Source organism: Platalea leucorodia (assembly GCF_965183815.1).
Source record: "Platalea leucorodia genome assembly, chromosome: 9".
In the NCBI taxonomy this organism is placed as follows: Eukaryota; Metazoa; Chordata; class Aves; order Pelecaniformes; family Threskiornithidae; genus Platalea; species Platalea leucorodia.
This window is the reverse complement of record NC_138831.1, coordinates 20,938,643-20,962,204: the sequence shown is the minus strand read 5'-3', so window position 1 is coordinate 20,962,204 and position 23,562 is coordinate 20,938,643. Positions and strand designations below refer to the sequence as shown.

Sequence of the window (23,562 nt, the reverse complement as noted above, 5' to 3'; positions counted from 1 at the left end):
GGAGAAATCCCCCAAACAGTGCCCTGTGTCACTACCTGAGCGAACAGTAAGCAGCAGCAGGGGAAGCTCTGCCACCCACAGGAAGTTAAGGACAAAAGCACAGCTGGTAGGCTGAGGGGTGTGATTATTTCCTTCCATTCAGTCTTGCAGCAAATGTCGCCAAACTGGAGAAAGTTAAGCACAGTCTACCAAGATGCTGACTGGGGCAAAGCGCACAAAATACATCTCTAGTTCATTTGGGTAAGTATCTATGTCCTGCAGAAGTGTTCCTGCTGTTGACAAGGACATCGCTGGCCAAGGAGGAGTGCGCTTTCTCTGCTAAAGGAGCTCTCCAGCATCTGAGCAATGAAGTACAGAGCTCTGAGGCTGAGGTGACACCTGCCACTCTTACTACAAGTCAGCCAGTCTCGCAGAAAAGGGATCTGCAAGGTCCCAGGGCTTCCTAGCAATAAAAACCAGGAGGCCCTGGAAGTAAAACTACTCAGCCAGGTGCAGGCAAGCAGGACCATTTGTGTCCTATCCAGTTTTACCTTCTGAAGGGTCCTGGAAAGCACCATAGTCCAAGGGAAGATACAGATGTTTCACAGCACAGACTCTGAATATATCTAGCTGGCCAGCCACAGAGCAGGACAGCTGACACTTCTAGTTAGGGCTGACATCTTTATCTTTGGGATTCCCCCAGCCCTGAAAATGAGGCTATCAGCCCATCTCCTAACTTGCAATGACAAAAATCTTTCATTAGATTGTCACCAGTATTGAATAGCTGCCAGGAGTATCGGATGCTAGATGTGCTGTATCAAATGATTCATCACAAACGTGAGGAAACCTTGCACTGCTCAGCTGATGCAGGCCATCATGTTACTGTCTTTCCTTTTTCCTTATCTGCACGTGACGATGCTAACAAGGTTCAGGTGGCTCAACACGCCTTCAGAGCAGTTCAGGACTCCAGCATGTTACTACACAAATGCCACTCCAAGTGTTCTGGCTGCCTGGACATGCTCCTCAAGATATCTCTGTGAAAGGGCAATCTTACAGTAACACCTGAGTGCTCAGACAGGAAACATCGTCCCCAATATTCTTCTCCCCGAGATCAGTAGGAACAATTTCTGGGACTATCAGAAAACTGCACAGGACTCTCAGATGAAATCCCATGCTGGGGTGGAGGTGCATGTCCTATGCCCTTAGGCTACCAGAAGTATCTGACTTCAAGAAGATAAGTCTCCATCTGAATTATCAGCTTCATCAGTTTTAAACATGTCTCCCAAGGAAAGCCCGACATCCTATTGATTCTACTAACTACACAGGCTTCAGCTGGCGTTTCTGATGGGTCACTAGAGCACCATATGGCCCCAGAGTGGCTTGAGGGTACAAGAGGACCCATCTGTTGGAGACTGTATCTTTCACCCATGATCTGCGTACAGACACAGGTAGGTAAGCTGACACTGCTTTGAGACCTTCAGGCTGCAGACAGATCCAATGGCAAGACCCTGAGCAGATGGTGGTCCCAGCTGTCTGTGAAGCACCATCCTCCCAATGCCATGCAGTGACAAAGAAGCAGAGGCAACAGGAACGCTGCGTCCCCCAGAAGGCTACCTGCCAGAGACACCACCCTGAATACAAATGCACATGGCCGAAAGTGCACTGAGCTCCTGAAAGATACAGATGAGCTGCCAACCTCCTACAAAGATACAGACACTGGAAAATTCCATTCCTTCAAAGCAGCTGGGGATAAGGGTTCACCTCAGTGCTGGGAAAGCAATGCTTCCTGCTTCAGCAGCTTTCTGATATGGGTCCATAAAAGAGATGGGATGAGGAAGCAATAAATTATGGGACTGGAATGTGCAAATGCTCAGTATATGATCTAACTTCATTTGCTCAAGGTCAAGGCTGTAATTGACAATAACTTCGTAGTAAAATTACTTCAGTTACACATCCATAACCTTAAGCTTCAGACTACAACTGTCACACTGCATATTCTGTGTCTGGAAAGAGAAGCGCATTAAACTCTGGATGCCTACAAGAAAAGACTTCCTCCTTTCCAAGTGCTCCTATTGAATTGCTAGCCTGCAAAAGAGAATTAAAACAACAAATAAAATGACACTAAAAGAGAGCAAGACATCAGCAGCTCGAGGAAAATGAGAGGGCAGGTTCTTGAAGCATGTAACTGCATTTGGGAAGGCCTCACCTTTGTACTCAGGTGTGAACTCCTTCATTTCCGGGGGCAAAGATTCATAGAAGCGCTGTTCTCTGGTAATGAGGGGCTTGCAGACAGTATGGTCGTCGTAGCGCATCATGCTGCTGTGGCCGCCCACCTGGTGAATGAAAGGCTCCAGCAAGACCCCTCGGTCTCCAGATCGAGTGGCATTCTTGCCATACTTGCCCACTTCCATGGTTTGACAAACACACATTGCGTTGGGCACCAGTTGCACTCTTGGAGCATGGGGAGAGCCACATGGGCTGGTAGGGGTAGCTCAGCAGCAGTCAGGCAGCCACAGGGGGGAAATCCTGGCAGTCTGCTTCCTTACAAGGATCTGAAAAAGCAAAGGAGATCCCTGTGAACGGAGGACCACTTGCATTCACTCCCTGCTGGATCAGAGTTTTTGGTATTTATTTATATCCACAACTGTTCCTCTTCTGTTCTCTGTTTACATCCCACTTCTTCCAGCATGCTCCTCACCACCTCTTTAACCCTACAGGTAAACACACACTAATTCACAGGCAGTCTTATCTAGAGCTTCTCCAATAGGGTTGACAGGAGACAGGGAAAGGAGGAGATATGAGTATTTTGAGCCTTTCATCTTTAGAAAATCCCGTTTCCTTCCTTTAGTTCGTTTTATCACTAAGGCAACATGATAATGGAGCACAAACCATAAGCTACAGCACAATTAAAACCAAGCCCACACCTGCCTATCAGTAACTGTGACTGACACAGGCAGAACAAACATTTCAAAATCTGAATTCCACTCCTTCTGCCTCTGCAGATGTTTTTAGATGTTTTTAACATCTAAACAACTAAATAATTCCTGTTCACCTCCTACTCTAACACTGTTTCCTCTTTTACTGACTCGCTTCTCCAAGTTATGACATGAAAGACTCTCAGAATAAGACACTTATTCTGTCGCTGTGTGTATGCTGTAACTGAATGGATTCCACTCAGATTCTCTCCTTTATTACTCCAAGTCCTTCAGGACAACAACTATTTCCTGATGCTTTCACAGCACCTACATGCACAACAGGTCCCTGATCCCTAGAGGCAAGCAAGAGAGATTGCTAAATCCAAATGAGATTAGAAGTGCTTTGGAGAAGACAGATGCTCTTCTAATGTTTGCAGAGTGCCCAGCACAGCCACAGGATGATGGAAAAGTAAAGCCGTCCAAATTCTCTCCAAATGATTTGCCCTTTCCAGCTTAGATCATAGCTGCTCCCGAGGCTGCTGGGGAAAACACCACAGGATTACCTCCCAATGATGAGTTGTACCAAAGACTTTGGTACAAGAACCATATGACGACTACAGTTTCTGAACTAATCAAATTTCCAGTTTCTTAGAACAGCCACAGCCGAAGGCAATAATTTAAGAACTAAGGGATCCTGGAGGCCTGAACAAGGGACCTGGTTCAGGCTGTTCCTCATCTGGCCACGGGATGTCTCCGCAGCTACACAGCACTGCCAGGCTGGGGAAGTTCTGGATGAAGATGGGCTCTTCTCCCTCTCCTCCCCTCCCATTCAATCATGTAAGAGATGCAGCTCAAGAGATTCAAAAGGAGGAGCGATACTTCATAACATGTTTAACCCAATCTAACTCAAAAGCTCCCTGCATCAGGGCAACACTTCTCTCTCCCTGTCTGCGCATGCCTGCTCACTCCCTCGCGCTAGATTTTGGGATAGTATGAGTGTACGTACATTTGAGTTGAATCATCTCACTGATCCCATGGAAAACGTTTCCTTTTGTGGTTACATGACCACACAACTACACTCAGTGTAAGGGGAAAAATGTGAATATTTAGCTGGCTTTTAAGGTGGGGGGCAGGGAACAGGAGGGAAAAATCCCTAACAACACAGATGGTCCCTCTCTGTAGCAACTCATACAAAGTCTCGTCAAGGTGTCCTTCAAAGTCTCTGTCTCCTAAACTCACTCAGCGTCTAAGTCGTATCACAAAGACAAAAAACATGCTGTGGATTTCTCTCCTCCCTCTTAAGTGCTTTATCAACAAGAAGAAATTTCAGCAGCAGAGGCTTGCTTACATCATACATGTTTTAGTTTGGTTTAATGGTAGTTAATATCTGAGAACAAGCAAGGTGCCAGCATCTGCAACGGATCAGCACTTCACAGATTTCAGATGAATGCTTTACAGGCTTACATCTCCCTTTGTTGACGCAGCTTTGTCTTGGATTCAGTTTCTTTTATTTTGCCAATGACTAAAGCAGAGTTTTCAGTTATTCCAAACAATAAGGGACAAGTTTAGCTTCACACCTTCATGGGACAAGAGAAATAAGAGATTCATCTGTGTGATAGCAGTATTTGCCATACTCGGGAGACACACATATGATGTCTGGTACTAGTCCCAGTTTTCACTGAAAGCCAATCGCAAAATGTCTCAGGGTCTCAGTTTTGCCAGTGACAGACGGAAGTACTATTGTCCATACTTTAGAGAAGGGGGATTATCTAAGCAGACTCGTTAGCTTCAGACACCTTCACTAACTTCAGATGGAGATCACAAACACCCAGGCAGACACATACCCCCCACGCAGACTGTTTGCAGTTAAGAACGCCTGACCTATGGGCTACAGGCAGATTTCGGCTATCAGAGCAAGAGATCTGAACCTTTTGCCTATTTTCAGCAGCCTTCTTTCCTAAAGGTGAGCAACAATGAAGCATATGCCACCTGAATTATTCTGAGGACAGCAGCCGCCCTCTCTGCAGAGTCCCTCAAGCCTTCCCCACTGCATGGCCTAGAGATATCCGCCAGATGACTGCAGTCATCCAAGGGCTCCTGGGAAAGTGGCAATGAAAACAGGCTGCAGCCACCAAGACGTGTCCCAGGCTCACTGCCAAGTACCCCACTAACCCCAAGAAAACCCAACATGACAAGTTTCAGATGTGCAGGCACACCTGGGAGGGAGTGAGAGCCACAAAAAATTCTGTGGCCATGATGCAAGAGAAGGAGCCAGGCATCAGGTGGGGAGAGAGTCCAAACCCAGTTACGACTGTTCCACATATTCATCCACGCGCTCTAAAAAAAAAACAGCGATATAGCCAGTATTTTCCCACGTACAAGTGACTGTGAGAAAAAATACTTTGTGGTAAGCAGCATTTCAGATACAACATCTTTAAAGAGGAAGCTGTCGACAGGGCTCAAAACACAGACACTTTATAGCTCAGATACAGCTTAGTGTTTTTCAGATGACTAAATGAAAGTACAGGGTTATTACTAAACATGGACACTGTCCACAAATAAAGACAGAAGAATCCCAGCAGCTTCAAACAAATATAAAGCAGAAAACTATTTGAAGGCCTAAATATTACTCATCCTTCCTCTGTTAAACAAAGGCATGGGTTCAACTATTTTAGCTAGCTTATAAAATTCAGAGTCCTTCCAATGATACTGTAAAATGCAGCGCACAATCCACACAACCGCTTGACGGAGACCAGTTCATCCACACAGATCCTTTGGTATCCTCCAACACCGCCACGATAGCTTAAACAGCAGTAAAACATTCAGGCCAGTTTAGCATCCCCCCTTCCAACAGACTGATCTATAGTTAGCAAGACAGATCGTTCATCAGGCCAGACTCTCCAGAGGCTGGGGGTGAGGTTCACGAGCAGAGTTATCGGTGACTACAGAAGGACATACCATATTCCATTATCCTCACCAGTAAAAAAAACTCTTGTACTGGAAGAGAATTTGCTCTACAACATTTAAGTCTAGATGCTTGTCTGCCAGTGTATCTGCTCCAAATTTGAACTGCATACCTCACTGTTCAAACACTTACTTTTTAGCAGGATTGGCATAAAGAAGAGCAAAAGCTGTATTTTCTTGTAGTAACGCACAAAATATTTCCAAACAAAAGTCGGGAAGACACACAAGGTAACTCTGCTCTTCCTAACTATTAAGTGGGGTGAACCCTGTCCCCAATACCAACATTACTCTCCAGCAGGGAATGTGCCCCTTCACAGAAACAACAGTGCTGTGCTGATGATGACCCAGCCAGAGTACTCTTAAACATTACTGAACCCTGGCTGAAGACTACGAATGTCTTACCAGACCATCACCAGAATCAAGGAGATGCCAGCTCCTGCCAGTTCACAGCGCCAGAGCACCGCCACCTGAGGATGCCAGCACCGGAACAAGGGAGTGGGAAGAGCAGGGATGTCCTCCTTGACAGTGTAACTTAAGGTGACAGGGAAACTAGCCTCAGAGGTCACCACACACCTGACAGCTGGGGGCAGAGAGCTGCATTGCAGTGGGTGTAAGAATTACTGCAGACAGCACCACAGTGTTGATGTTCCCACTCTTTATAAGCTGTCTTGTATGGGAACACTGGCAATTCTTCATGACTCACTAGTAAAGCTGTTTTCCAAAATAAAAAGGAGAACAAACATTTAAAATTGTGATGTATTGCACAGCGAGAAAGCTGACTGCATTAAGCACTGTTGACTCATGCCTTTGTTGTAAGCAGCTTGCACGTCCATCTTTCCAGCATCACCTTGCTGCGGCTCCTAGGACTGTGGCCAGCCCTCAGGACCTGCGGTGCTGAAGACTAAGGCAGGCAGCCACAGACAATTCTGGAGCCAGGCCATAGGTGAAGGATAAATACTGACCTCAAGGTCATACTAACAAAAGTTGGACTTTCCCTTAACAACCCCAAAGCAGTCAGGAGCAAAGTATAATACAAAATACCAAGCAAGAGGACTACAGCATTTGGTCAACAGGTACCTGGTGACTGCTTCTTGTGAGCTAGACTTGTTAGCAAAGAGAAGCAGCAGCTAGCATCCATGCTGAAAGGCATGGTGTTTTCTAGTCATGCTGGATTGGGTGACCCAACTTCTACAGAAGAAAACCCAGTCTAAGAAAAAAAAAAAAAATCCTCCCCCCCCCCCCAAAAAAAACCAACGCGTCTCTCACTGTGCTATGGGATCAGCTTCCCAGCACAAAAGCTGACCCACAGGCCTGAGACACATCTGTCTCATCAGCAGAAAGTGGAGATGACCCCTGGGACCGGGGCAAAGACCACAACTCTCCAAGAACCTGCGGCAACATTTAGGATGTAACCAGAAACATTTGGCCAGCGTGGTATCCAGGAAGCTACGAACCTTCCTAGCCTGCTTCAGCACATAGCTTTGAATCCTGAGCCTTCCCCTGCATCTTGTCCAACGCTTGAACTATTACCAAATACAACCTTTTTGGACACGCTGCCCTCACCAAGGCAAGTGTGGCTCTTCAGGTCAAGGCCAGATAGTAGAATACGATGCAAAGCATGCATCAAAGCAAAACAGAAGTCTTAGGAAAAGCTGCTGAAGAATGCCAGCTGAGGAAGAGAATGCCAACAGTGAGGCTGGTGGAGGAGCAAGGCCACAGAGAGGACAACAGCCACTAATAGGTGTGCTCCACTCTATGCCATGAGTTGAACAAAAGCACGCTTCCTTCACCAATACTTTTCCTGCCTCAACGACAGGGCACAAATGCAACTGCTGAAGTGTGCACAAGGAAAGAGCCTAATCTACTTTAAGACAGAGTTTGACTGAACTTACAGAAAGGACCACACAGAAAACAAAAGTAAGCTTGTAATGTAACTCCTTAGGCGTACCCTATGTTTCTGACTCCTAGAGATCTGAAGGAAGACTATTTGTGCCATACTTCTATCACACTAATCACAAAGCTTCAGCACTTCCGCCAGTAGTCTGTGAGACCAAGAATTTTCTCCTCGTCTCTTCCTAAGAAAGGAGCGGAAGCCAAGCCTTTTCAGCTCTTTCTGAAGAAAGAGAGGCTGAACTATGCACTTTAAACTATGGATGGAATGCCTAAACCACTCGTTAAAACCAGTGCCTAGATCTGGGGTTAAAGGCGGCTTTTTTCTTAGAGGCCAGATTAGCACGAATGGCAAAGGCCCTTCTGCTGTCACCTATGCATAAAGCATGGCATGCTTTCAAGGAGGGATGAGGTACTTGGAACTCCGTGCTAAGCATCTAGACCCAGGGCACAGACAATACCTGTTTTCTCACACTGGCATGCTACAGTGGTAGCTTCTCTCTTTTTTTTTTTTTTTTTAAGCCAAGCTTTAGCACAGAACAGAGCATAGGGAACCTCTGTCACATTTAGCAACATATGGAGCAGGTGCTCTGCAATGTTTTGTGAACATCTGTTACACAGCTGTCTGCAAGCGAGGGTAACCAAAGCCAGGGCTCAAATGGCCTCTTCCAGCTTGTATTCCTGTTCAGCCTGATGCTAGAAGAGCTGGCACTACTGCAATAACATCAGGCTGGGGAGCGGGAGAGGACTGCACTTAACAGGAATGATACAAGCTGATTTCATTCCCTTGCTGCTCTTTTCTCCAGGCTTCCTCTTCTTCACTGGAGAAATGCAGCACATTGGCCAGAGGGCACAGGCTGCCTGGGGACCTGCCAGTCCTTGTCACTGCAAAAGGGACTCTGGAGGAAGGTCCAGCCCTGGTCTGGTCATCGCCACTCTCTCCTCTCCATAGGCAGGGAGGATGAGCAAGAGGGAGCTGAGCTGCCGAATCCTGCTGCACCTCGCCACAAATACACCCTGCCTCAGTAGTAAAGGGCACCTTCCTTCTCTGTTCAGAAGCACTGGCTTCAGTCCAAGCCTGAGAGTTTCCATAGCAGCAAGACCTGATCGAATATGTACATTAACAAAAGGTTGCTTTATCAGTAGCAGTCCAGAAGATTTTCTTCCAAGCTTTTGCCTAGGAGAGCAGGGTCATCCAGTATCGGCTTTGCATTTTATAGGAGAGATGAGAATATGACACATGCTTTCTAGAGAAGAGCTTAGGGAAGATCAAAGCTTGTGAGGCCTCATTCATTGCTCAGCTTTCCGTTAGATAATTTCTAGCTGCTTCATCTCATTTACAAAGAGGAAAAAATGTCTCTGCTGGATACAGGTTATTCTTAAACTATTCCAACCCAAATGCTGCCGTTCAGCACAGCTCTCAGATCCAACAGTCAAGAGACAGTTAGAAAGGAACTTACTTTCAACAGTCACAAACCATAAGGAATCAACCTAACTCACCAAGAAAAAGACATTTCTTGAATTCACACTAGTGAAGAGCTCAGAAAAGTCATCAACAGGCTCATCAGCAGAATACTGTAGTCCTTGCATTCATAGCGGGGGGAAGGAAAAAAAATTCACATTAATCCCATTGAAGAGGTTTGGCTAAAAGACTAACTTGGAAAGAATTTGTAACTCAACTTATAGACTGAATAAGCAGAGGGAACAACTTCACCTCCTGCCTAAAAATCCTGTGTTTAAAGTTTTCATTAATGCTGGTAATAAAGCATACCGGCTCTTCAGTCACAGACCTTGGCCTCCTCCCCAACAGTGAGACTTAAATAAGCCAGCCACATCCCTTAGGAAGTCCTGAAGGACTGCTTGATCATCCAGGCAACTCCACCCAAATGCCTCCCCAGCAGGAAGACGATGGAACGACTATGCTGAGTTCAGCATGAGGAGGAGTATGTTCAGAAACACTGCACTTTCACATCAGGTGTGGGTACCAAATTCTACAACCTCAACAGCATCAGAAGGTGGGACAGATGAGCAGGTAAATGCACCATGGTAATCTGCTGACACTAAGAGAATGAGTCAGAGCTGGTGATGCATGCGCTGAACCAGAGGGCAAACACACCACACAGCAAGCCACTGCCGGCAGAGAAGGGGAAGGTGCGACTTTGTGGTAACGTGCACAGAGCGTAGCCAGATGGACAGCACTGGGGAGTACTGCTCAGCGCCAGCCCCACTGAACAGATGAGAATCCACCGCAATCAGGTGAGTCGCAGTCTCAGGTTTGTGCCACAACAGGGGCGAAGAGAACAACTGGCACCTCCTAAGTCAGTTCTTACCTCATCTTCTCCTGGTTAAAAAGGCCCCAGAAGTCCTTGGAGGTGTCAAGGCCAGAGCCAAGGAAGTCAGTGTGGCCTAATCACCTACAGAGGAACTGCTGGCCCGCAAGCTGGAAAGATGCTGTTGTCAAACACACCAAACAGAGGTGCAAGCACCTCTGAAGCTTGAGCTCCCCCTCACACCTCCACACAGACTCAACAAGTAGAAATGGTTGTGCACCTTCGTCTTGTGTCCCTCAGGCTCCTAGCCAGTACAGACACCTGGAAGGCTGGTGGGAAGATGGGACAAGATCCTCCCAGCTTGCATAAGAACAAGAGGAAACCTTCAGCGAAAGCACCAAAATCCCAGAAAAGGGAAGTACTTGTGCAGCAATAAAATCAGTTTTCAGGCTTGAGAGGGTGGTTGACAGTAACTGAAAGGAACAGTCAGTGTGCTGCATCTTACACCTGTCACACAGAAAGCAAAGCACAGAGGCCAAAGTAAGGATTCTGCAACAGGAAAAACAGTCAACTCCCCCGACTCAAGAGCAAGGGCACACAAATACTCCACTTTCAGACCATATGTGGGCTGCCAAAGAAGAGAAAGAAGGGGCGTTTTCTGGCTCTTTGCCCTCCACCATCTCATAAGGAATCCTCAGAACATAAGGGAAAAACAAAAGAGAAAAAACAAGACCTGCCCAGAAAAACAAAATATAAAATCTATTTGAAATTAAAAGTCAAGCAAAAAAGTTTCATCTACATGCACTTCATGATTTTTTTTTCTGCTTTCAGAATGTGTAAAAACATTGAATTAAGGAAGAAACCCTACATGAACAGCTAGACCTCCAGCTCTCTCATAGAGAAGCGACAGTCAAAAAACATACATCAAAAGCTTGGTCTGCACATGGAAAAAGTGCATGTTGATACTTTATTCATCCACCACGTTCTCTCTAGTTTGGTAAAACAGGGCAGATTTTGGGGTGGAGACAACTGCTTGTCTTGGTAGCTCTTTAAAGTGATCCTCCACAATGAAACCAACTCCATCCAAATGCCTGGTTTAAAAAAAAAAAAAATCTAGTATTATATTCATATTTCTTTTGGCACTGATCAAGCCAAATCAGTTTCTAATTCCTCCTTCAGTTATTTCTTCAGACCATGGTTACACAGGCAATCCTTTGACAGCTGGACCAGCATGAGCAGCTCCCTCCCAGTCAACTCTGCTGTGTTGGTACAACTGTTTGCAGCCTCATCATGAATCAAATTAGGGAACTGATCACAGTTAAAAATAAACCGGCACTGTGTTTTGTTTTTTTTACGGATTACTTTTCAACCCAGATGAGATCCCCAAACTATTGTGCAGCTGTACAAACAGTTGTATCGGCACAAGGTGCCTGAATTGCTGATGGTTATCCTTGTGCCTAAACCCAATGTTTGCATTCCCAGCTCACCTCTTACTTCACGGCTGCTGTAGAACAGGATTACTTACTGAACACGTAGGGTACTTTATTGCTGCAGCTCGCAACCACATGGAGGGTCTCTTTAATGAGACAAAATGAGGTCACACTGATGAATATCCTACAAGTAAGGCATGGCTACTGAGCTCCCTTGAGCTGTTGCTTGTCCTGAATTATATGTCATTTTTGCAGTCTGCATGCTGAAATAAATATAAAAACATGACTAACAAAGTCACTGATGCGAATGAACAGCTTTGGACCAAGTTCTGAAACAAAACTCTCCTAGAAATTGCATAACCATTAACTATCTTGGTGATCTTCCATTCAAAAAAACTCAAGCCTACGTGACATGCAGATTCCCACTGATTTGAAGACTGTGACATTCAAGGAGTGGGGAGTCTATCTGCAGTTTTGGCAACTCTTCAGCTGCACCTGAATTTTGATTTTAACATAGAAGTACAAAAAGAAAGATGGAAAACCAAAATAAGCACTAAGCAATGATGAAATGCTAGCATGCTTTAGAAATGACCATGAGAGAAACAGACTGAAGGTTCCTTTCCCAAATTACCAGCTCAAATAGCGTTTGAAACAAAACCAACTGAAAATACTTCCTATTTGATGGCTGCCTGGCAACCTACTGGAAAGGACTTGGTTCTCAGTTCTCTGCTTTCAGCTGGTGACAGGTATCCACATCAGACACACACCATTATGTAAGGCCTTCTCATTGAAAACAAGGCACAAAAGACTCAATAACCATTAAGATTTGACTTCTGGAACAGGGTAGGAGGCATGTTAATAAAACAGCTTCAGGAAACAAGATTTCTACAGTTTCTATTGTGTCTGCTCTAGAAGGCAAGAATCACAGTCTCTAAGCTGGTCAGCAGCCTTGTTTTGCAGATATCACCAAATCAATCCACGAGGACACAGAAAACTAACAAAATCAGTATTTGGCAAATCTTACCCTTTGTTCCTTAGCATGCATCTCAGGGTATAGTTCCATGACAGCTTAAATAAATATAAGTCAGCACTCTTCAAACCCATCCTCTCTCCTGAGTCAGCACTGGCACTCACCTGATCCTGCTCAGAAACTAGCCTGGCAAAAAAGTTAACCCGGAAAAAAAAAAGTTGTTTTTGCCAATGCGGCTTCCTGAACTGGTTTAGTGCCAGAGCCCAACGAAAGTAAAAGGGAAGACTCATCAGCAGGGGAAGGGCAGGCAGAAGAGTAGCAGTGCCAATTTCATTCAGCTTCAACTGTCCTGCGACCATGCACTCAGAGAACAGCCTCACCCTGACTTTAAAAAGAGACATGAGTTGCTGCTCCCAGCAGAGAGATTGTTCAACTTTTTCACCTCTCTCCTGACGTCTTCTTTACACCAGCCATCAGCACTCTTGCAGACAGCTAGATTAAGTACCTGATCTGGTAGGAAACTAAATCAGCAATATATAAAACAAAACGCCTTTAGTTTTCAGCCAGATCAGGTCCCTAACAGATCTGACCATGAGGTTCAACAATCCCCTTAGCATCAAAAGAAGGGAGAAGGTGGGAACCTGTAACTAAAGGCAAGGAAAGGAAAGGCTGAAGTGCAAGCAACTGCAAAGCTGCACTCTTACTCAACATAATAAAAAATATCACAACAGGACTATGTAACATTTGTACAAAAGTGTTCTTGTATAAAAGATTTAAGTTGTACATTAAAACATGAAGAATTAGATTGCTGATTTTTTAATTTTCCGCAACACACAATTGATACTTAAAACGCCCTATTTCCTCAAAAATAAATCTTTAATTTATTTGTTACCAGCATTATTTTCAGAGCAAAAGAGCTACTAAAAATATATAGGGGAGAGTGAGAAACAGCCTGTCGTGATTAACTAGGGCATGACAAACAGCAGCAGCATGTGCAAGCAGTACCAGGGAGCAAAGCCAGGAGGAACACTGACAACAACATTATACAAACAGCGCTGATTCACAAACAACAAAGAATTCTTAGAAACTGCTGCCTGGGTTGTGTCCAAGGCTCCCTTTACCTTGGTTAAACTATTAAGAAAGTCACTTCAGAAAACTGACCACTTCTGTACAACCAAGCTTTTTTTGGAAGCAAGAGCTGATCCATCTAAAGGGCTTTATGTAGGAAACCACTGCAACAGTTACCGTGAAGTGATCCATAATCAAACTGGTTTCAGCAGTAATGCACACAATTTAAATGCAGGTACTAACCAGAGTACTTGTCAATCAATATACCAGAGCTCCCTGTGTGCTGTCATACTCAGAAAAGTGAAGGCCTCACCAGACATTTTGCGGTGACACTAAAGGTGACATGAAGCTGGAACTAGTAATTTGTCCCCTGCCTCACCACGAGAGGGGTCTTGTGGCATCACAGCTCCATGTATGTACCCCTCATCTGCTGGAGACCAAACACTTCACCATTCACTGTGCGCTGAGATACCTTAACACTAGTGACATTATAGGGTCTTCTCAGAAGACTTTCACGTATTCATAAGGTACATTTCATGACTTTAGCCTGACACACATTTCCTCATGATCAACATAGGTTTTAGCTAGCTCTTGTCACTGCTTGCAACACCTAACTCTGGACACAGCATTGATCAAATGGTGGATTCCTGGGAGACCTAGTTTTGCCTCAGAGATGCAGCAAACTCAATTTCTGCTTGTCATCTTGCTGCCACTTGGACGACAGCACATTCAAAGAACAGTCTGGGCTACTTCCATACACAATTCACTCCTCCAAAATTCAGAGTTAAAGCTGTGACTGCCTCTTGAATAAGCAGCAAGTTTCCAGCACTACTGTATTTGGACAACCTTGCAAAAAAAGTAGGTCTTTTCAAAGAAAACAGTATGTTCATGAGCAAATGCTACAACATCTCTGTTCCAACAAATGACTAGAACATCATAAATCAGAAGAAGTTTATCTTAATAAATTCTTGACTGCTGACACTTAGTCACTGACGCTGGAAGTATTCCTCTAAATATCAAAAACACATATTAAAGGATTTTAAAACATTACGAAAATTCAGTAAAGCCATCATTTAGGATGGCATTTAGACACCTGAATTTCTCACAACTCTCCAATACAAGTAAAATATGGGTGCGACAAAATAAGGCAAAGGTAAAATTGCGGTGAAGCTGCATAGTGCTAAACAGAAGCACGTGATCCCATTTAGATCAAAGCATACTCTAAGTGTCTCATGAGTAATAGACTAGTATCTGTACAGAGTAAGACTTCATAACACTGTCACATAAGATTATCAACCCATATACACACAGCTGTCTTCTGGCAGGTAGTCTCTGTGCAAACCTGAGGCAATAGGAGTTTTACAGAGGTCAAGACTCTTGCAGGATTCATCTAGATCTGTTTTCTGCTGCTGTGAAATGAAATATGAAAAAGGGAGAGAAATTGATCACAAAGAGGCAGAGCTTCGCACAGGGATTGTTTCTCACCCCGTAAAAGGTGACCTCATGAAGCCTCTTTGACTGTCCTCTCCTTTAAGAGGATTATAAATCCTACCCTTGGGAGACCTCTGCTCAGCTACTGGCCCGCTGATATTACACATTAATACTATGTCTTGTCTCTTCATTCTTAGCACCAGAGAGATATTAGAAGAATTTATAAGGTCACTGCTCAAAGATCAGGACTTTAAATGGAACCTCTAATGCAAGCAGGGAAAGCCACAGCCAGTGGCGTTTGGTGGGGACTCTGCTTTGTGGCTACCACATGCCCAGCTGCAGGTCTGCTTAGTGCTTCCCTGCTCAAACACCAGTTCAGTTTATTAGCACATGCTACTGACTACCATTGGAAGCAGACACTTAATCAAGGAACAACTGAAAACCGGAGATCATCATAGGCTAAAAAATTAGGGCAAGTCTAGTGAATGCAGTTCACAGCTCCAGAGCTCACACACAGACTGTACCAAACCAAAGAGAGTCTCTGCGAGCACGAAGCCCAGGTGTATTCTCAAGAAGTGAGGAGCAGCAATGCACTGCAAGAACACACTGGCATCTCAAACGGAAAGCCAAGGAGTAGACTGCAGCAAATTCAACTACATAAATCTTTGTTTTCACAGACACCAGGAACCAAGAATTTGAGGACAATTCTTCCCCCATTCTTCTGGTTTTTTGCACCTTCCAACAAGACACCATTTGGACATTTGTGAATGGAGTTTATGAAGCAAGTCCTGAACGATGCCTAGACAACAGTCACCAGGAAATCATTTCCCTTGCCCCTTAACAGCACACAGATGTGAAGCAACCTATGCTGCCATGCAGGTGAACATACCCGATTTTTCCCCTCATAAAGTAATCAAAGTTAAAACGCATTATGAATTCCATAGTTACAAAAACTGCAAAGACTAGACACGAAGAGAAACCTTAACAGGTAGGAACACATTGCCAGCAAGGATGCAGAAGCTGCGAATGGAGATTTAGGATGAGATTAGACACATATACAAGCTAATCCCAATGGATACAGTCAGTTCTGATTTGGGACAAATGGTAACATGTTCTCAGAAGGAAAAAAAAAGTACGTGGCTAACACAACAGAAGATCTTCTCAGATGCATCTGTAAGAACACTCCACGTTTTTGGCTGTTTCAGACTACACAGTGCAACAGCCAAGTGAAACCAAGAGTTAAGAGTTTTAACCAATAACTGTACAGAGAAGCTACAGGGTTAACCACAAAAGCACAAAAGCCACAAGGAGCCAAACCCATGAAGAATTATTACAAAAGCAGTAAATGCAGAGGAGCTCAAATTACATTCCTTAAGTAGTTTTGATAAAATAAGAATGATCTACAGCTTTCCAAGAGACCACTAACTGAAAGACAAACATAAGCAGCTTGCGGTGAACTTGGATTTTTAGTATCTGTTCCCAGCTTTTGAATTATGATGCTTTTAAAACCGAAAAAACAGCTTTGATTAAAAAAAAAGTCAGTTGCTGAAGATAATTGATTTCCACAGAAAAATCCACAACTAGGACAAAGCAGAACTTCTGATTGCTATTTTTAATTCTGCAGTGACAAAAAACCTCAAGACAAACGTTATGCAAGACCATTAACCTCTTTGCTCATAACTGGCACCTTAATTTAGCACACTACCACACTAGATAGCTTAAACTGAATTCTTATTGCCAAAGCATACCGCTGGCTGCAGCAAGGCAGTAATAGCGATAATGGAAAGGAAAAAAAAAATCCCAAAGCAAACATCATATACTGAATTTTTCAATTACAGTTCCTTGGACACACCCGATCCTGTCCAGCTCTAATGAAACAGTATTCCTTCCAGATTGGTAATCCCAAAAAGATTATCAGATGCTCGCTAGTATCTTAGGAACACTGAAGAGAAATCAAAGGACACAGTAGATCTGGACTGACGGAAAACCTCCAGCTCATCTTTTATACTAGAAAGTGGGTCAAACCCAAAGAGGCTGTAACCTGCTGAAAAGGAAATTACTTTACGTTTTGAGCAACTGCTTTTCTTCTTTACAAGCTAACCCCTCAGCATTCCACATATATCCTCCATGGTGGTTTAAGTCAGCTATGACTAAAATCTCCAAAACTGCCATGTATTGTACTTAACTGTAGTTCAGTGGCTATCACATATGCACGTATGACTGAGTGAAAAACAAAACAAGGTAGTCTTGAGGAACGTTCATGTCAAACCACCCCCCCCAAGAAAAGACATTAATCTTCTACACTGATAATAGGCAAGACTGATGAATTTCAACCAGACAGCCTCTTAAATACTGTCTTCCATCCATTCTTATCACATTGTGGCAAAGAATGACATGCAGGAGGAAAAGAAAGACTGATTAAGAGCCTACTTTCAGAAGCTATCAAACTGCTGTGTGGAAAGAGCTCTCTATGAATCACCAGTTCATCCTCCTCTGACACCATTTGCTCTTCAGAATTCCCTGATGTGCTTGAATTCATACTCCACCCATCCAGACTGCAATGTCCCAACTTGCATACAAGAATACTGTGGGAGACAGCATCAAAACACTCAGTGAACTTAAGCTAAATGGCCTCCAGTGCTCTTCCTCATCCCCAAATCCGATTATTTTATCACAGAAGACAATGAGGTGGGTCAGGCACAACTTACCTTCAGTAAATCCATATGACTGTTCCCAGTCACATTCCTTCACATGCCCAGAAAGGTGTGCCAAAAGGACCTGACCCATGACTGTCCCCGGGACTGAAGTGAGGCCGACCAGCCTGTAGGTCCCTGGATTATCCTTTATGCCTCTTTTGAAGACAAGAGCAACATTTGCCTTTCTCACGTGATGAGAGACGTCCCAGCGCCTCTGTGCCTTTTCAAAGATGGCCAAGACTGGCATCACCATGACAGAGCCATCTCAGCACCTTTGTGTGCAGCCCATCAAGTCCCATGGACTCACATGGCTCAAATTCTCTCAAGTAATCCCTCACTGTTTTCATTTGCTTCTGATTGCTGTTTCCTCTTTGAACCCTGCCTCTAAACACAGGAGCCCGGGAGACCTTACAGCTGAAGACTTAGGCATAAAGATCACTGAATACCTCAAGCAAGTCTGTGCCAACCATCACTCATTCAACCACCTCATTCAGCAGACTCTTTGTTTAGCCTTTTACTGCTGATGCAGAGGTAGAAGCTATGTCATAATTATCAGGGATGTTGTAATAAGCACTGTCCCGAGAGAAAGCAGCTGTTTCCACAATTCAAAGACAGAAATGCAGACTAACATAGCTGAATTTGTTCTGTCTGTATTCCAGGTTGTCAAAGAAACCACAGGTCTCTTTGCAGGATGTAAAACCAACTTGCTGGAGAGTTGCATGACCCCATTTCTAAGACGTTTGGCAAAAAAGCCTCCCTCTCACTGTCAGCCAGGCTGAGTGAATTTAGCAAAGGGAAGTCAGCTCTGTAAAGAGCAAACCTAGGCCCTCCTGAAAATCCCTAAGAAAGTTTCACGGAGAAGCTTCTTTTCAGCTTTAATTAAGAAGAAAAATCTAGACAATGGAATAAGGAACTAAGATTTTTACCCAGTTAGATACCACCTAGCCAGACTGCTTTAGGTATAAAAAAGGAGATGCTTTATGATGACTCCATATTCTCATTTTTACATGCATAATATCTCAGTGTATCAGATGGGGGGAAACAGCAGGAGAAAACTCAAAGCTGTTCTAACGCTCCCCCAGAGAAAGGAGAACCAAAGGACACAAAATGCTTGCAGCCTAGGTCATTGCTGCAGGCTTCTGGCATTGGGCAGGTGTCTCATTGTGCCATGCTCACACTGCCAAAGCGACGGCAGTGCCTGCTGTGTCTGAAAGCTAGCACGGAAGTCTAACACAAGCAAACAAAAGTACATTTTATTAGACTTCAGAACTCGCAAGTCTCCCCTGCCCCCTTCTGGGAACACAGTGGATTTGAAAACTTCAATATCTATTTCCAGTGATAAAATTGTTTACTTGGGCAAACAACCAAAAGAAAACCAGAAAGAGCTTTTGCCTCAAGCAGGAGTCCCCTCAGCAAAGACATGGACATTATTAAGTACACCTCCTTCAGCAGCAGAGACAGACTCAAACTTGGTTTTCTTTACCCATACGCTGAAGCCACTGACAGGAGCTCATGCCTGCCAGAAAATGGCCTGACAATTCACTACAGCTCAACTGTTATGACTAAGCCGATTCATTTCTCAGGTCACGACGCAGATGCGCAATGCAGGCTCCCTGTCCTTTACCCAATATCTCCCCTACATACTTCCCCAAAATAAAACAAAATTTAAAAAAATAGAAGATAGCAACTACAGCAAAACTTGCACGATATGCATTAACTGCTCATAAACCTTCTCCACAAATTACGGAAACCACATTCTATTAAGCTGCTGACTGAGATCGGACTTAAGCAAAAATCCCTTTGCAGTGACTTGCCACCCCACATATTTATGTTGAGAACTTAAATGCAAAAGACAAACAGACCTCATTAGGGCCAGAGGAGAAAAATCCTCCCACCTGCCTCTTCCTACTACTGCTAACAAGGAAAACATTGTGCTACTGTTTGTCCATGCATTTTTGCATTTCACAGTGTTAAAAAGAGTTGCACTTTCCTCTTCACCTCCAGAGTGCAGTCCTGCAATACTCTGCTACTCAGAAAACTTAAGCAGCTATTCAAACACTTTTCCTTTGTCTCTGCTTTGCATGTCAGCTACTGAGGAGGAAAGCTAAGCAAAGACCCCACATCCCACTCCCAGCTGTGACAAGGAGAAGGGAATTTCCAAAGGAATGGAGCATGGCTACGGTTAAGCAGACATTTAGGATCTGTGAAGAACAATGTTTCTCATTTTGAAGAGACTGACCCCGCAGTAGAGATCCAGGAACTCTATCCAAAGAGCACATTGTGAGAAAAGACACGTTCCATGCTCTCCCCTCCCTTTGCAAAGTCAGCTGGTAAGGAGCAGAAGTTGGCTCCAGTACTCAGGAAGCAGCACAAATGTTTTGTTTCCTAGGAATTAGGACAACATCAAGATTTAAACCTATCAAGTCCAAGAGTTATGCATCAAAGCCAAATACAAACTTGCCATGAAGAACCATCACAAGCAAGCTAATCTCACCCTTAAGGCCTTTCAAAACCAGCATTTAATTTGGTTCGCTTCAAGCTCACTGTAAAGCAGCTTTACAATTCCTACGATATGCTGAGGGCTGTGACACCACTCTGATCCATCTCCTCCTCAGATCTATACATTGCCCTTTTTCTGAGCTGTCTGAGAATTAATTATATGGAAATGAATAGTGTTAGATAAAGGGATTCCAAGCAACCGGCTCTCTTAAAGGAACCGAGGACTACAGGACTCTCTTCAAGAAATCTGTAGCAATGGCTATTCAGTACAACTTGTGCTGTTAGAAAGAGAATGAGCTTCAGATCCAAACAAGTAAACATCAGTACTACACCGATCTTCTCACCTGTGGCCAGAAACAAACATACGCTTAGCCATGGCGTGAGTTCTACCTCTGCCTCTTGTCACCACTAGACCACATCAGAGTAGCAGCCTGACCTGAGGAAGTTCTGCCAAAACTGCCGGTGAGACACAAACAGCAGCTTTGAACAAAAAGATTATAATACGTTGTCTGCATAAACTCCACCTACCCCTCCATGTAAAGCAAGGCAGTAACAGTAAGCTTCACAGCCTCATGCAATCTGGAATTTCACTACACAAGAGGATATTAATCTCACATATGCAGGCAGAGATATACCAGGGCATTTCGGCAGTCAGAATGGAGTTTGAGAGTGAATGGAGGGGCACATACATTAGCATTTTCTGTTTCTCTGTCTTAATGCAAAGATAAAAGCTGAACAAACATTTTGCTTCAGCTACACTTGCCTTTTTCTACATGGAGAAGCTGACAACATTTATATTTGGCAGGCCCCAAATGGCATCATGTGTTTTTACTGGACAGCCCAGCTTTTGTCTGAATACTGTTAAAACATTTAAAGCCAGGAGAAATATAGCAATTCTTACATCTCTCCGCTGAAGTTTAATAGGTGAGCAAAGTGCTCAGTTGATTTGGTTAAGATATTCTTTAGATAATCATAATGTATCTAAGGTCATCCAAATGGAAAGAAAAGAACTAGGAATAGGCTACTGGTTTTGGTGCTGCCATGGAATGTTTCCATGATCTTGGTCAAACCATTCAGTCCTGGTGTGCTTCAGCCATCGGCAAAACAGCATTTCAGAAAGGAACAGCAGGATAGTCAAGTAAACTATCTGTATAATGTCTTGAAAAGACCAGAGTTCAGTGATAATTTTATTTTCCATGATCCCCTTGCACTTCATTCCAACTTAGTCTTACCTGATAACTAAATTCTCAAGATTTTAAGAATTTGTGTCCTAGTCCATCAACAATTGAATTGAGTTTGTTAATACAGACTCAAATTAGGGCACCTCTTTCAAGTGAATGTGGTGCTGTTTGGCTGAAGAACCAAACCCTTTAGCAACTTTTCTGCTCAAATGGCAGAAACAGAAAAGGACAATCTAGGAGCACGTCAGTTCCACAGAAAGACTTAAGAGCATAAAAACAAGATTATCCAGACAAATTCACTTCACCCTGGTAAACAAATTCTTGTGCCAAAAGCACAAGGAGCAGCTGTTATCTAGTGGTTTCTTCTGCTAACGTAGTTCCGAGTCACTGGTATTAAACAAAATTTGGGGCTTTCTTAAGCATCTGAAAAAGGTCACAGAGGCAGAAAAATCCAAAGCAGTAAGATGTACAGTACTCTAAATTATATCAATGCTCAGGACATAGCTTTATTTATTGTATGATAAAAGGGAACTGCAGGTTGCCCTGCGATGCCGAGTGGACACTCATTCTGGAACAAATAGAGCAAGTTTTGTAGGGATAGGTAAAATCTTTTATTAGACCAACTGATAGAGGATGCCCTCCTCTCCCGCTGCAACCCCTTCTATTTTTACACTGCTGATAAAAAAATTAATTCAGCTGGAAAAGACATATTTCGGGGCCTTACTTTTTCTACCTAATCCTTCTTTCCTTGGGAAAAGCGCTAGTCACAATGACAAAAGAAGTACTCACATCACTGTCTACCTTCTCAATACCCCCAGCAAAACAAGCTTTATTTTAAAAGTGTGGTTTTATCACTGTAACTGTATCTACATTAAGGGATTCCACTGGCAGAGCCACACTAGGCAAGGATGAACACGCTGATTAATGCAGCTGTCTCAAGCATTTGTAGCAGAAATGACCTTATAAGCACGTCCACAGGGAGTTAAAGCCACATAATCACGTTGCAAATCCATGCCCTCTACTTGATATGAGTTTAATTTTCCTAAGCAGATGACCCTTAAGGGTCACAGGCAAGAAAACGTGAGCTATAACTTCCCAACTTGACACTCCATTGTGTTTTTTTTTCCATGAGAAAGTACCAAATGAAGAGGGACACTCATATACAGTACATTCTCTTGTATGGTCAACCCACTAAAATAAGAAACAAACAACAGACAAAACAAAAACACAGAGAGGAGAAGGAAAGAGAAAAAAATCTGAGCTCCATGTTGGGGGGGGGGATCTCAATGCAGGTGCTGCAAGAAAGTAAACAATGCCATGGAAAATACAGGGATAAAGTGCAACATTTTGTTTTTGAAGTTTTGAATAGGAAATAACTTAAAGTTTCTGTCATAACAAACACATTTTAGACAAAGACAGTGCACTAAAGCTAGCGCATAATTTAAGTAAAATATATGATATAGTATCTGACGGCCCTTAAAGCTAAGGTAGCAGATTTTGATTGAAACTAGCTACAACTCTAAAGAGAATTTCATGCAAGGATACTCTCACATCCCTTGTGACATTAAAAAAATCCAATATGGCAAAACATAGATGACAGACAACTCAGGGTCATGGAAGGGATTTTGGTCTGGGCCTTTTGTTATCCTGTTACTTTTCTGGGAATCAGCATAATCTGCAAGACTCTCAATCACTCATAACGAAAATCTTAAAGCTGTTAAAATACCTCAGGGGTTGTTTTATGGCTTGCAGTATGCTCTGAAAGGTAAAGGGCAAAGAATTGAGAGATGCACCCAGCCACTTGAGTGAAAAGGAAAGGCAATCTGAACCTGAGGCTATCTTCTCAGAAGATACATGAATTGGATGGCTAGTCACAGCTTCAAGCTTTGCAAGATGCTATACATTTTGAAGGGCAAAAACCAAAACCTGGCATTTAAAAATGTCTGCAAGATCATTTTACCAGACCAGGAGCCAGCACTGCCATCCTTTGGTGCCTTCTTATGGCAAACCTCACACTTCCAAGAGATCCAATGTAACTTTGGCTTTCCAAAAAGAAATATCCAAGGAGAAGGGAGCTCCTAGATGCCAAAGCAGCAGTCCCTGAGCACAATTCACCCTACTGTATTTCTTAAGCTCCTTCCAGAGGAAGGGACCTTTAATAATCCAAATCTTCATTATTACTCTCCTTATACACTGACACTGGACAGCAGGCCTCTCTGAATACTCTACCACACCAGCCAGTTCTGTTCTGAAGGTCTGAAATGAGAAA

The 23,562-nt window shown here is 43.6% G+C and overlaps 1 protein-coding gene across 3 annotated transcripts in view; it reads right to left on the bottom strand.

Annotated features, from left to right (window-relative positions):
• Positions 1 to 23,562, bottom strand: part of IP6K1 (inositol hexakisphosphate kinase 1) — a 39,383-nt gene that overhangs the window by 7,184 nt on the left and 8,637 nt on the right. For all 3 annotated transcript variants that reach the window (XM_082322759.1, XM_082322758.1, XM_082322760.1), the window contains one exon: positions 2,186 to 2,531. In XM_082322759.1, the coding sequence (XP_082178885.1) occupies positions 2,186 to 2,408 (223 nt within the window). In that variant the 5' untranslated portion in view covers positions 2,409 to 2,531. The remainder of the gene's footprint in view (positions 1 to 2,185; positions 2,532 to 23,562) is intronic.